The 12,696-nt window shown below is 45.9% G+C and overlaps 2 protein-coding genes across 2 annotated transcripts; both read right to left on the bottom strand.

Annotated features, from left to right (window-relative positions):
* Positions 1-271: 271 nt before the first annotated feature.
* On the bottom strand, positions 272-2,217 carry AGABI2DRAFT_206507 (hypothetical protein). The gene is made up of 3 exons (XM_006462177.1): positions 1,841-2,217; positions 1,729-1,781; positions 272-1,673 (listed from the first exon to the last, which is right to left on the bottom strand). The coding sequence occupies exons 1-3, from the start codon at positions 2,205-2,207 to the stop codon at positions 1,494-1,496; spliced, it is 600 nt and encodes a 199-aa protein (XP_006462240.1). The 5' UTR covers positions 2,208-2,217; the 3' UTR covers positions 272-1,493.
* An 8,644-nt stretch (positions 2,218-10,861) lies between these two features.
* On the bottom strand, positions 10,862-11,260 carry AGABI2DRAFT_193481 (hypothetical protein; the record flags this gene model as incomplete). The annotated part of the gene is made up of 2 exons (XM_006462176.1): positions 10,862-10,955; positions 11,005-11,260. One exon carries the CDS (start codon positions 11,258-11,260, stop codon positions 11,042-11,044), a length of 219 nt encoding a protein of 72 aa, XP_006462239.1. The 3' UTR covers positions 10,862-10,955; positions 11,005-11,041.
* Positions 11,261-12,696: the final 1,436 nt, after the last annotated feature.

The following is a 12,696-nucleotide window of genomic DNA, read 5'->3' as shown; positions in this document are numbered from 1 at the left end:
TAACAGCGCTGGCGCTGGAAAACTTCCTACGATTGACACAGGCATCACGTTCACTCAAAGGCAAGCTCAAGCCAAGAAAATCCAAAGCGCTCCGATTAAGTGATGTGATACAATATTTACAAGAGGTTTTATGTAAGGTAATCGCACTGCCAGAGGAGTGTGAGCAGGAACGGCATGAGGGTGGATGAAAGACAATGAGATCGAAATGCAGATAAGATGCCTTGATGATCATGAGTGAAAGAAAAAGACGTTGTTGAGATGAGTGCGAACAAAGGAAAAGGAAAAGATAAGTAGAATTCGTTATTGTAAAATTAACGGTGAGAGAACTAACAGTAGTAATATGATGGGTTAATGTAGTATGAAAGGAAACGCTGATTGATCATGAAGAAGGATAATGAAACAGTAATCATGAGAAAAAAGAAACCATCAAGGAACAAAAAACTTCTGGGCGATATCGTTGGTTGGTTGGTTACTGCGGACGAGACAAGGATTGGCCCGCGTGTAACCCTATCCCCAGTGTCCCATCTTTTATCGAGAGAAAAAGATGTGAGCCAAGTAACCCAGGTTCAGCCAAGGCCACATGAAGCGCATGAAGAGTCCGCGTAGAAAGGTTGGGTGAGAGAAACAATGCAAATGCGACGCCTGCCACAAAGAAAGGAACAAGGGCGGCGAATACAAGGGGAAGAGAAAAGTAAGACATTGATGTGATGCGTATGATGGTGGGAGAGCGAGACAGATGGATGCGACATGCGTGAGAGAAATACAACGATGAGCGAGGAAAGAAAAGACATGCAGAAAAGAAAATGATCAAAAGCAAAGAGGATGCGTATTGTCCAAGGTGTGCTTGCGTGTGAGCTTGGATATTGTAACGTAAGGCGGATGGTGGGTCGCCTGAGAAAAAAAAGCAGCGTAAAGTTGTAATCTCGATCGAGAGGAGACCAGACTGATGCAAATATGATGTCGTGAGCCCTTGGCTTGGAGTGTGAAATGGCTAGGTGGAGGAGAGGACGAATGCAAAATAAATACAGTGGGGTGGTTGAGGAAGTCAAGAATAGAACGTCAAGGATCCGGTCCTCAACCAAAAGTGTCTACCTGACACGACCATGAGGCATCAGGGCCACTGGCACCGCGAGAAACCCATAGCACAATACCCGTCGTGAAATAAACACAATGGGGCCAAAGGGTCGCATCACTCGGGTCTCGTAGCGTGGGTGGACATCATTATGAGATAATAGTTGGTATGATTTGGTGGGAGGGCAATCCACTCGGGAGGAGCAATGGTGCGCGAATATGGTGCGTGCCAAAGGAAAAAAACGTCGCGTTGCGTGGTTAGAGGGAAATCCGTCGAGTGCGGTGACGGTGCGAATGCCGAAATTGCTTCTATAGTTTAAACACGGGTTGCGAGCGGCCAGGGCGATCCATTTATCATGTCAAGATGTTTACGTTCTTGTGTTGAAGCCCAGAGAAAAAAAAACACATGTTCAAGACGGCGCTCACTCGAAGGCATATTCCACAGCGGCGGAACATGCTTCGTTGGCGGTATCGTCTTTGCCGTGTTCTCGTAGACTCTGTTCGGTGTCGAATGTTGCATCGCATGCAGGGCATGAATGGAGTCCCAGGGAAGAGACACTCGACGGTCCTTGAGAGCGTGATCGTTTCGATGTTTGTGAAGCCTGATAAATACAAATTGAGCAAAAATGAATCCCTGCACAATATATTGTAACATACAGTATCGTCATCAAGTGACAACTTTCGCTTTAGTGATGAGGGGAGAGTAGGTTCTACATAGTCCAGGTCAATTTCGACTGCAGAAAAAAATTAGAAGTAAGAAAGTACCCACCTGATAGAGTGGCACTGAGGTGAGCGGAAAAGTTTTCACGCCACGACAGAATTCGTTTCATGCGGAGAGAATAAGTGTCGGGCGGGCAGGATCGAGTGTCCTGGACATCCTCGTCGTCCGAAGAGCAGTAAGACTCGCAGACAACTTCCTCTTCTTCTTCTGAGGCAAGTGACGAGGACTCAGAGTAGGATGATGAAGAGCAGTAGGAAGAGTCGATTGCCGAGCCAAGATTCCTCTGGGGTGGGGCAGGCGCCTCTACGAGCTGGATGATCTGAACGGTGTGCTGTTGCTGGACATAGACTCGATGGTCGTCGAACTTGTCCTGGGGAACATATTTATGGGCGATGAGCATGGGTTGGTCGAACATGGCTGGGAGGGAAGCTGTGAAGCGGGCGAGCTGCTGAAAGTAAGCCATTATATCGACCTTGTGTCACAGAGTCACGCCCCATTTATGGCAATCCTCCGCAGATCGATCATCGCCAGATCAACCTCCGAAGCACTTCCCCAGGCGAGATCCATGCACCCGATCCCGTTCCCACCATATCGAGATCTCCTGTCACTGTCACATTTTACTGCCACACTGGTCACAATCCCGTCACGTCCTGTCTTCCCGTCGTGGGCGGCCTCGTCGTCAGCTCGCACTCCTTCAGCCACCTCTCCTCCGGCGCTACATTTTCCCCTTGCGGACGGGACCAAGTTCAACTCGTTTCACATCAAAACGTCACATCCTCTTTCACTGCCAACTTTTTATCCTCGAATTCCGAAAACAGGACACACAAACAAATCGATTCGACGTCTCAAATAAAACTCTTCCCATGGTCTTACCCCCATTCCACACGTCTCGGGTCCACCACGTTCCCTCCCACGTCCTCCAATTTTGCATCTTACCTCGCTTTCCGAGATGGTTCCGCGATAGCGATAGCAAAGCTTCACTTAGATTCAGCCACCGCCTCGCACAACAGAAAACTAACTCCACTCCACCCAAATCCCAAAAAAGAACCACCTTGTGTTAATGACCTCACTACTTTCACGGTCTCATCGGCGCGAGCCAAGCTTCCGCTGCCTCGAACTGGTCAATCAGTTCGCGTAACACCTGTCCTTCCGAATGCAATTGTCGCATTGCTGTAAGAGCCTAGTAAAGGCAATCATTACCAATTTTAGTCAGCAATCAGCCCTCGCAAAGATAAGGAGTGAAAGATGAAGAAAAAGAGCAGAAACGAAAAGAAAAATCAATAAAAATGCCACTCACGATATCCCAAAACCTGAACCCGCGTTCAACCTCCAACTTTGGGCCCTTCACACCAGGGAAGGTTTCTTCACAGATTTCCAAAGCCAGTGCTTTCGCCTCTTTGACCCCTTCTGCGTTAGGGTCCCTCACACGTTGTTGCTTATTGATATGCGTTAATGCATCCAAATACACCTTGGCTAGCACTCCAAACCCTGTGTTTACCTCTGTCTGGAAGGGCAGAGATAATGAGATATCCAACAAATCATCTCGGGGTCTACGCGTATCACCGCGTAAAAGCATATTCAATGTTGTCACCTCCAAAAGTGTGCGTAATGACCTCGTTAGAGATCGCACAAACGAGTTAAACACGAGCAACTCCCTCGAAAGTGGTGCCGACCATGGTTGAGGCTAAAAAAGTAAAAATAAGTCACGGCGAAATCAACATCAGATTTGGTTTGGTCGTCCCACGTAAAAACGTCAGTTGTCAGCCCTAGATTACCGACATGGGTAAGTTGCTCACCAAAAAATTCAGTGGTACAATACTTAGCACCCGCATCACAAGGAGCATGCAAGACTTCTCATCATCTACAATCCGAGTCGGCATGCCACAGAATCCCACGAAAAGACGGTTGTGATAAATCACACAGGAGAACAAGAACGTGAAAAACCGGAAATCAGCTTCTTTTGTCCCTCGACCAAGATAACCGCGATGAGAAAACTCTCAGCGGGAACCACACATACCAGTTCCGAAACTTGGGCCACCAGAGAAAGCTCGATTGCTCCATAAGTGCCCATGCATTACTCCAGCCCGTACCAGTTCTAAAAACAGATACAGTGGGTCTTGGAATTTGTCGTTCAACCTTGCTTGTCGTAATGCAACATACATGGCACGCGCCAAGGGTGAATGCATGTGCGTGTTTAATAAGAATCTGAAAATTCATTCGTGTTCGTTAATCAAAGATAGATTTCCCGTGAGATGAGCTACCACCCACCCTCTTAGCTCCAAGAATCGCCAGATCACATTTGCGACGAGTTCGTCCTTTTTCTCAAGTGGAGTGCTGCTCTTCATCTTAGTACGCTGGGCATACTTTTCAGATGATGTCGCTCCCAAACACAACGCAAAATCAATTGTAGATGACTGGAGATTAAATCAACCACTTGAGTTATCTCACGCAGACCGAGTTCAAGGAGCAACCTACATTTTGTCTCCGCAATTCATCCTCGACGATCGGGTATGGAACATTCCACCCCGTCACACGTTCCGCCAACTGTGTCGTCTGAGGCGTATTATGCCCAACCGCCTTTTGCGCATGAGGTGAAGGTTGCTCAAACCAGAAGTGTCCAACCACAGGCCTTTTCCCCCAAAAATTATGTAAAACGCTACTGATCAAAGCCAAAGCGGTCGCTCTAGGCCCAGTTTGCCCGTCCGTGATAACCTCCTTCACGAATCGTTTGAATTCGTTGGTTTCACCATTGTCTAGGGGCGGATTTTCGACAACCTGGCCCGCAGTAAGCCAGATGAGAGCCTGGGGGCCAATGAGTCCTCGTGAAAGGTAAAAATAAACTTCATCTGGGAGACGGTGGGTGAAGACCTCATGGAGATCGCTGGGAATATCAGCTGCTGTGAGATGGTGTTGGCCGTGATGGTTACCAGTGCCACTTTGTCCAGGAGGTGCGTTATTGAGAGCCAAAGAGAGAGGTTGAACGGCACCATCCGAAGTAAGGACTAAGGAGCACTTGATCAAGGCACGTGTACGTGCAAAGTGGTCGGTAAATTGTATGGCCTTGACCGCAGGGTGTTCGGAAAATGCGGACACAGTGGCTTGACCAGTCTTGTAGTGTTTCACCATGTCGACGGTAGCTTTAAGCGCCTGTTCATGTACGGAGGGGGGGAAAGGGGGGAATTGATCGAAGCCAACAAGAATGCCGACGTCAAGGAATTGATCTTCGTTTACGCCAAGTTCTGTAGTGACAGAGCGTTTGGAAGCAAATTGGAAAGTGGGCGAACTAGCACTCAAATCTAGCGAAGTAATGATTTTGTCGACACCAGGATACAGCATCGTCTCCGTCGGGCCATAGATTGAATGAATGTAAGACTTGGTGTGACGTTGAAGATAAATCAACTAAAGGGATAACCAAACACACGATACGGAAAATGAATAACAAATCGTGCGTCGATGAAATTTAGAATGATACTAACCTGGGCCCATGCAATATATGGAGCGATGATGAACTCCACGTTCCGATTTCTGAAAATTCTCAAGACCATACGCCATAAATCCCACTGCGCGAGTCCATGACGGCCTTCAAATAGTTTTGTCGCTGCCTCCTCCTGGCCACTCTCATATTTAGTCCATGCATCCCGCCGGTCTCTACATGCATCCATATGCTCTGGGGGCTGATTCCGTACGTATTTTTTGATTGGTTGCAAGCCCGGAAATACAAAAACAGGTTTGATACGCGATTTTTCAAGGACGCGTAAGTCAGCTTCAATACGCTGCGCTAAAGCGAGGGGTAGACCACCCGTAGCAGCGAGAAGCGGTTCTTTCGAGCTGGGACTCTCCATTAGTTGTTGAAGATAATATGCGGCATCAATTCCGAGCCGCGAGTCTGCCAATACACTGAGTTGAAGGGTTTGTAAATGTTTCCGCTCATGGAGGTGATCTGTCGGTCAAAGTGGTATCATTCAGAAGGAAATTCTCGGAGAAACTTAGCATTGATCTTACTTTCGAGGTGCTTAATAGGCATTACAGGTTACAAGGGGATGGTCGTTGTCGGCGACGATGAGCGGGGATGAGTTACCAGCGCTGCCAGCACGCGCAAACAACAACTTCGATTATGTAATACCCATCTACACTTGATCATCATGAACAGTTACAACACCCCATAGTACTACTAGCAAGGTTTCAGCAGGGATTCAACAACAGAAAAAAACGATTCGGACACTATAAGACCAGCAATTAGCATGTTAAATTTCTCTTCAACTCACACGCTCTATCCTTTTTTGACTGCCGATATGACATTCCGCAGACGACCTGGCAAGTGTCGCCGCGGAATTACTCCTACTCAAAATCCGACAAATACTTCGGCGCCCCCGCACTAGGCATCAGAAATCAGTGTTACCAACGTACAATTTGAATCTGGATTATATCGAGGCTTCGACATAACCTTTTGTGACGTGTATCACAACTTGCGTACCGATGAACCTTGCGTGTTTATTGGTTGCCTTCCATAAGCTCAATTTGGTCCCCCTTTCTCACTAGGACTTTTGGTTTTTCCGCAGTATCGGGGGAGTGAATTCGATGCATTGAGCGAGCACAATGACCGGAGCCAGATATAGATCCAATTTGACCGGAATCAATGAATAATTCATCCAAAACCACAACTTCGCAAAGTTCACACCTCAAGGTGGCATCGTGGTGTAGTCGAGAGCCTCGTGAGGACGATGCCTTCACAGAAGATCGAGTGACTCGGATCCAATTGTTATCGCTCACTTCAAGCAACGCTGTCACTCTCTCGACGCATGACGTCCCAGTTAGAGAACCCCGGTACGACGGATAACTTAGAGCATCAGTTGACTTTAATTCCGGACCTCAAACTACAATGCTGCATCATCTGCTACCCACCTTAGTATATCGAGTCCACGCGGTGATTTCGCTATTCAGTCCGGTCACTAACACTGCCATATCGGTGCTTCTTCAACTTTGCCCTTCTTGTCTCAACTTTTCACGAAGCCCCATTCAAGTACCCCGCATTCCTTAATCCCATCATCAACATCGTGATCGCTTCGAGCCTACCATACTCGTACAAAATTACCATATAAACTTTTATTTTCTCACATATGGAGTTGGGGTCCATACATCTTCTATTACTTGGCAATCGTACCGGTCGAGAACCCAATATTTTCCGCTAGCCACGCTACTATTTCGCCGAAAAACGAAAAATTCTCAGTGATGTGTTCCTGAGCCCATAGCAGGTGGAAACTTATCACTCTTTAGCCAGATGCCACAAGGTTCTTTACGAGGCACATTCCTTCAAATATATCGCACGGAGCGTCTTATGACAGATTCATGACAGATCCACAAACCCGTAAGACACCAGCGGAATTTTACCGGAAAACTTCTATGCAGCAATTGTACATGGTGCAATGGTTGGTTTACTTTCATCGCCAATCTCATTGGTTTGTGCGTAATACCTTTATTTACAAGTTGTGTAATAAACCCTTTCTGCGCTTCTCAATGTAGATCTCCTCGTATGCCGCTTCATTTTCGGTTAAAGATCTGCTTAATGCTCTCAAATGCTCATGTTTCAATTCGTATCGTGACAAGCATGTAAAATTCTATAAAAATAGAATATCAAGCCTGATACAGCATCGCCAACTCGTCTCAGCCACTTACTTATGAAACAGGCCGCCTTATCGTGACTCTCATGTCGACGGTTTAGCGGTGATATGAGTTAGAAATGGCAACACCAAAACGTATACCCCGGACCGTTGGACAACGCCCGAAACACCGAGTATTCAGCGGATTCTTAACTTAGCCAGCGAAAGCGCGAAATGACATCTCACACCTCCATCATTCTCCCACCGCAGACAGCATTCATCAGTCTTGAGGATATTTTTGATCCGATACTCATGCATGTATGCGACTTGCATCAATACATACACGCAACACTCAACAGTCGTGGAAACTCGTGATGTAGAGTGAGAGATGCATCCAAGGAAGTTTTCTCCATGTTTATATAGGCTTTCGCTAGCCTACTAATGATGTACACAGGGTATTATGATATACAATCGTGGAAAATAGTGATGCTCACACACTCAAACGCTAACGCACGAGGGTATGGTAAAAATAGAGCAGAAGCTTGCGTCGTTCATGCGTATACTGCTTGGTTTGACTTTCATCCCAAGCATTCCATTATTCGTGTTCGGCGAAGGTATCTAAATTCGCCACTAGGAAGCTTGCGAGTGTGCTCTGAGTATAGTGACCGAAATAGCTGACTCTCATTTAAAGTTGTCAGTCTCAAGCAATCAAAAGCCTGGAAAATAGTCACGAATCAAATGTCAACTTTCAACCTTCTCTCTTAAACTCATTCAATAAACCCGATTTCCGATGATCAACCGGTGAATAAAATTGAAAGATTCATGATTAACACTTACCGGTGACTAGTAAATTCTGCCGTAATATCCTGACTCCTCAATTCTTTCTAAATCTAGCCACCGTACACTCACACTTTTGTGATCCTGATACATCCAGTGATTTCGACAGATTAAATTATCACTGCTCCAGTATATTCCAAAGCGATCACCTATTTCTAACAATCGTAATATCATATTCGACCTCAAGGCTTATGATATACCACGGTCAGGAGTTGCCTACTTCGGCCGGTGTAATTAGCCTCTGAAGTTTCAAAATTTCAATCTCAGCGTGAGGTGATCGCTAATTGGCTCTCCCTACCTTATATATGTCATACGTCAAATGCAACATACAGGGCTACATACACTAACGTTTGGGATGGAAGTGAATGCACTATCGTCACCAATTGAATTGGATAATCTTCCATAAGAACAATAAATTAAAAAACAGATTCCAAAGACAGGGAGTGTCTCTGCCGGACGAACCAACCTATAAATCAACAAATAACACCAACCAGATCTTGAAAGTAATGGGGTCTCATTGGTGAAGACTCGGACCTGCGTGGTTCCAGTATATCTACGGTTTAGTTAGTACCCTCTGGTTTTCCGGACCTAACGGAAAGTGGACCTATGATGGGCTTGGGACAGAAGTACACCGTAAGCAATATCAAACACTAATAATACTAACTTGCGGCACGAGGCATTGAAACAGCTGGTGACTCAAACACAGCATCAAACCTTTTCTTGGACACTCGTGTGAGGACTGATACAATCTCTGATCGGTCTCTTAGTGGTTCCCCAGCGTTGTCCGGTAGGAGTATCTTGGATTTACTGTGGTGAGAGACCCGATACTGAGACCCTGAATTGATAATATGGTCCCCGGAATTTTTACGCACAGTGGTGATCGAAGGTGACTTGGCAATTATCACGGTGTTAGATGGTCATTCACGGTATACATAAATAAATCTTAGGCCCTTGAATATGACTTAATGGGCCAATCTCACGTTGTCACCGCTCACCCTACTGAAATGTCGCCTTCCGAAACAAAATACATAGCCGACTTGATGCCATTATCTTTCGAACATCTCATAGACGGCAATACATTCATTCCGTCCCCAACTTAATCAACCAACCATATAACATCATACCGCCAACTTTCGAAACGAGCCCATAATTGTTAGACGACGTAGTTTTGATAAACTCAATAGGCTTCAAAGAATTAAACAGCCGGTTACCAACTCTGACTGGTCATAAAACGGTGTATGGAAGAGGCTGACTAGCCAATGCGATGAAAGAGCGCTTTTTCACACTCCTCGTCGGCGAAGATCATCGACCTAAGGAATCAAGACTTCCTCGTTCGTGGTGAAACATGATTGTGCTTATTGATGTGTCGGTCAGTGGGAGATTTCGTGCTGAGTAGTAGCTCCGAAAAATCAACGCTCAGCAGATTAAACACGCTCAGCTGTGCTGAGACCGTTGTCCAGCTGTCATCCCAGGGACTTGTGTTAAAGAGTGCGCCGAGAGCACTGAAGTTGACGACGTGAAGGAATAGGTTTTCTTGTTTTGAATTGGTTTCCTTTTATATTTGCGTGCGTCATTTCTCGATCATGTATTTAAAGGCTCTCCGCACCGTCAAGGGAGTTCGGCTTCGTCGTTCTGCTGAACTCCCAGGTATTGTACTTGTATTCATTGTGAATAATGTATTCTAATAAATTTGGCTTCGTCATTCTGCTGAACTCCCAGTCTCTCACAATTAATCTATCACTGCGAAATGCAACGTCAGGTTATGGGCCCCGGTTTGGGCGAAAACACTTCTGAGACCTTGCAGTTTCCGAAGTTTAACGGTACCAATTATCATGTTTGGTCCGATAACGTGAAATCGGCCCTTCAAGCTAAGTCAGTTTGGGGTATTACTTCACGCCGAGAGAAATGTCCTCCCAAGCCTCCGGATGAATATCCAGGCCATTATATTGCTATAACTGTTACGGACGAGGATGGAAAATCGACGTCCACTAGAACTCGAAAGGAAGGTCAAGCCCTTGTCGATGCCATGGAGTCGAAGGGATATCAAGTCTGGGAACAGGGAGTCGAGAAGTACGAGAGATGGTTGAATCGAGATGACATGGCAATGGGTTTGATTCGAAATTCCATCGAATATACTCAACGCGAGTCTGTAATCGACTGTCAAACTTCAGCAGAAATGTGGGACCATCTTCATGAAGTCTACGTTGATCAGCAAAGTGGGATTAACATCCATTTTTACTATCAAGAGCTTTATGCGAAGAAGTGGGACGGACATTCTTCCATGTCCGACCATATTGGGTTCTACCTCAATATTCGTCGCCGTATCATCGAGACTGGCAATCACATTGATGATCATGCTATCATTAGTGCTATTCTACTCTCCCTTCCTTCAACGCCGACCTGGGAAGTTGTCAAACAGAATCTTCTCTATAAAGAGGATCGGCTTACTCTCGACATTGTCTCAACTGAATTGATCAACGTTTTCGAACGTTTACTTCATGCTGATGATGCTAAGAGCCAGAAGACGCTTGCTCTTGCCTCGAAGACGGATAATAATTCTAGTGGGAGCAAGAAGTCAGAAGGGAAGAAAAAGAAGAAGAAGGGGAAACGAGAACCCAAACCGGATGATATTTGTCACAATTGTGGTGATAAAGGTCATTGGAGCAATAGTTGTCCCAAGCCGAAGAAATCTAAGCCAACCGAAAATGCGAATGTCGCTGTTGATGAACCTGGGTCTAGTCGTGAAGTTGGAAATGTCTATATGGCTACCCAACCTACCGGAATTCCGTCTGGTCTGCTTCTTGACAGCGCCGCTTCATGTCACATGGTTGCTGATCGTTCCCTTTTCATCGAGTATCACACTCAAGTTAACCAGCACATTTCCGTGGGGGGTTCTAATAAAATCCCTGTTGTCGGAAAAGGGAAAATCAAGTTTCACACTTCTTGTCCTGACGGTGTTAGCGATGTCACACTTGACGGAGTTCTTCATATTCCTACTCTTGGAGCAAATTTGATTAGTCTCGGGAAGTTGCATCGTTTGGGAGCTGAAGTTAGGGGCCTACCGAATGGTATTGCCGTGATCTGGCAAGGCACAATCGTCTTCCACGCAATATTGATTGGAAAGGAAGGGACTTTGTATCGAATTCATTCCTTTGATCAAAATGATGGTGACTATTCTTATTTGGCAAGCAGTAATCATACCTCAATGCGCCTCTGGCACCGTCGTTTGGCCCATCTTGGTCATCGTGGTATCAAAGAAATGGCCGATAACAATTTGGTTAAAGGTCTTAAAATTGATACACCTAACGACTTCGATGAGCTCTGTGATGCTTGCGTAAATGGAAAATCTCACCGTACTCCATTTCCGAAGACGAGTAACACCGAGTATTCTAAGATGGAGTTGTTGGTGATGGACGTATTCGGCCCGCTTCAAACTAGTACCTGGGATGGCTATTTGTATGCACTCGTGGTTGTTGAGGCCAGTACTCGTTTTGCTGTCGGGAGGTTATTGAGAAGTAAAAGTGAAGTCGGAGAGGCCGTTCGTGATATAGTTGCGATGTTGGAAAGGCAGTCGGGATTGAAAGCAAAGCGTTTGAGATCTGACGTCGGAAATGAATTTGTCAACAACGCAATGGACATCTTTTGCCGACGAAATGGAATCATACACGAGACGACCATACCTTACAATCCAGAGCAAAATGGTATAGCCGAGCATGCTATAGCCGTTTATCTCCAGATGATGAGGTGTATGTTATGGGCAGCCAAAATTGATCTTCGTTATTGGGGCGAAGCGTTCATGTATGCTGTTTATATTCGATCCATTACTCTAACTTCTGCTTTGAAAGGAAAGGTTCCTTATGAAGCATGGTACGGTCGTAAACCCGATGTCTCTCATCTTCGTATCTTTGGATCCTATGGCTGGGCTCATGTCACAAAAGAGGTTCGTAAAGGGAAACTTGATTCACGAGCAGTTCGTGTTCGAATGCTGGGGTGGTGGGCTGATGAATCCAAGGGATATCGTCTTGAAGACTTGGAGAATGGGAAGTTAATTGCTTCTCGGGACGTAAAGTTTGATGAAGACAGTTCGCCGAGCAATGTTGCATCGATTGACATTAGTCTTCCTCATTCAACAGGACAAGAGATAATCGATCTCACTAGGTTAGATGAAGAACCTTCTCCTCACGAAGTTGTCATCTCTCAACCTACTACTCCCGCTACACCTTCCAATGGTGGTACTCCTGTTGAACGTCCCCAATCTCCAAAGCCTCCACCACCTAATACTCCAAAGAAGTCTACCAAATGGCAAGATTTGCCGAAACGAGACCCTTCTACTCGTGAACGTCATCAAACCAAACGATATGGTTTTGGTGACAAGAACGAACCTTCGGACAGTTATGTAGCATTTGTCGCTACATCTGGTCCTTCATATTCCGAAGCTATGGCTTCAGCGGAAGCTAAGGGATGGCAGGA

This window comes from Agaricus bisporus, assembly GCF_000300575.1.
Source record: "Agaricus bisporus var. bisporus H97 unplaced genomic scaffold AGABI2scaffold_6, whole genome shotgun sequence".
NCBI lineage: Eukaryota > Fungi > Basidiomycota > Agaricomycetes > Agaricales > Agaricaceae > Agaricus > Agaricus bisporus.
The sequence above is the reverse complement of the archived record's forward strand: the minus strand, read 5'-3'. Positions and strand labels throughout refer to the sequence as shown.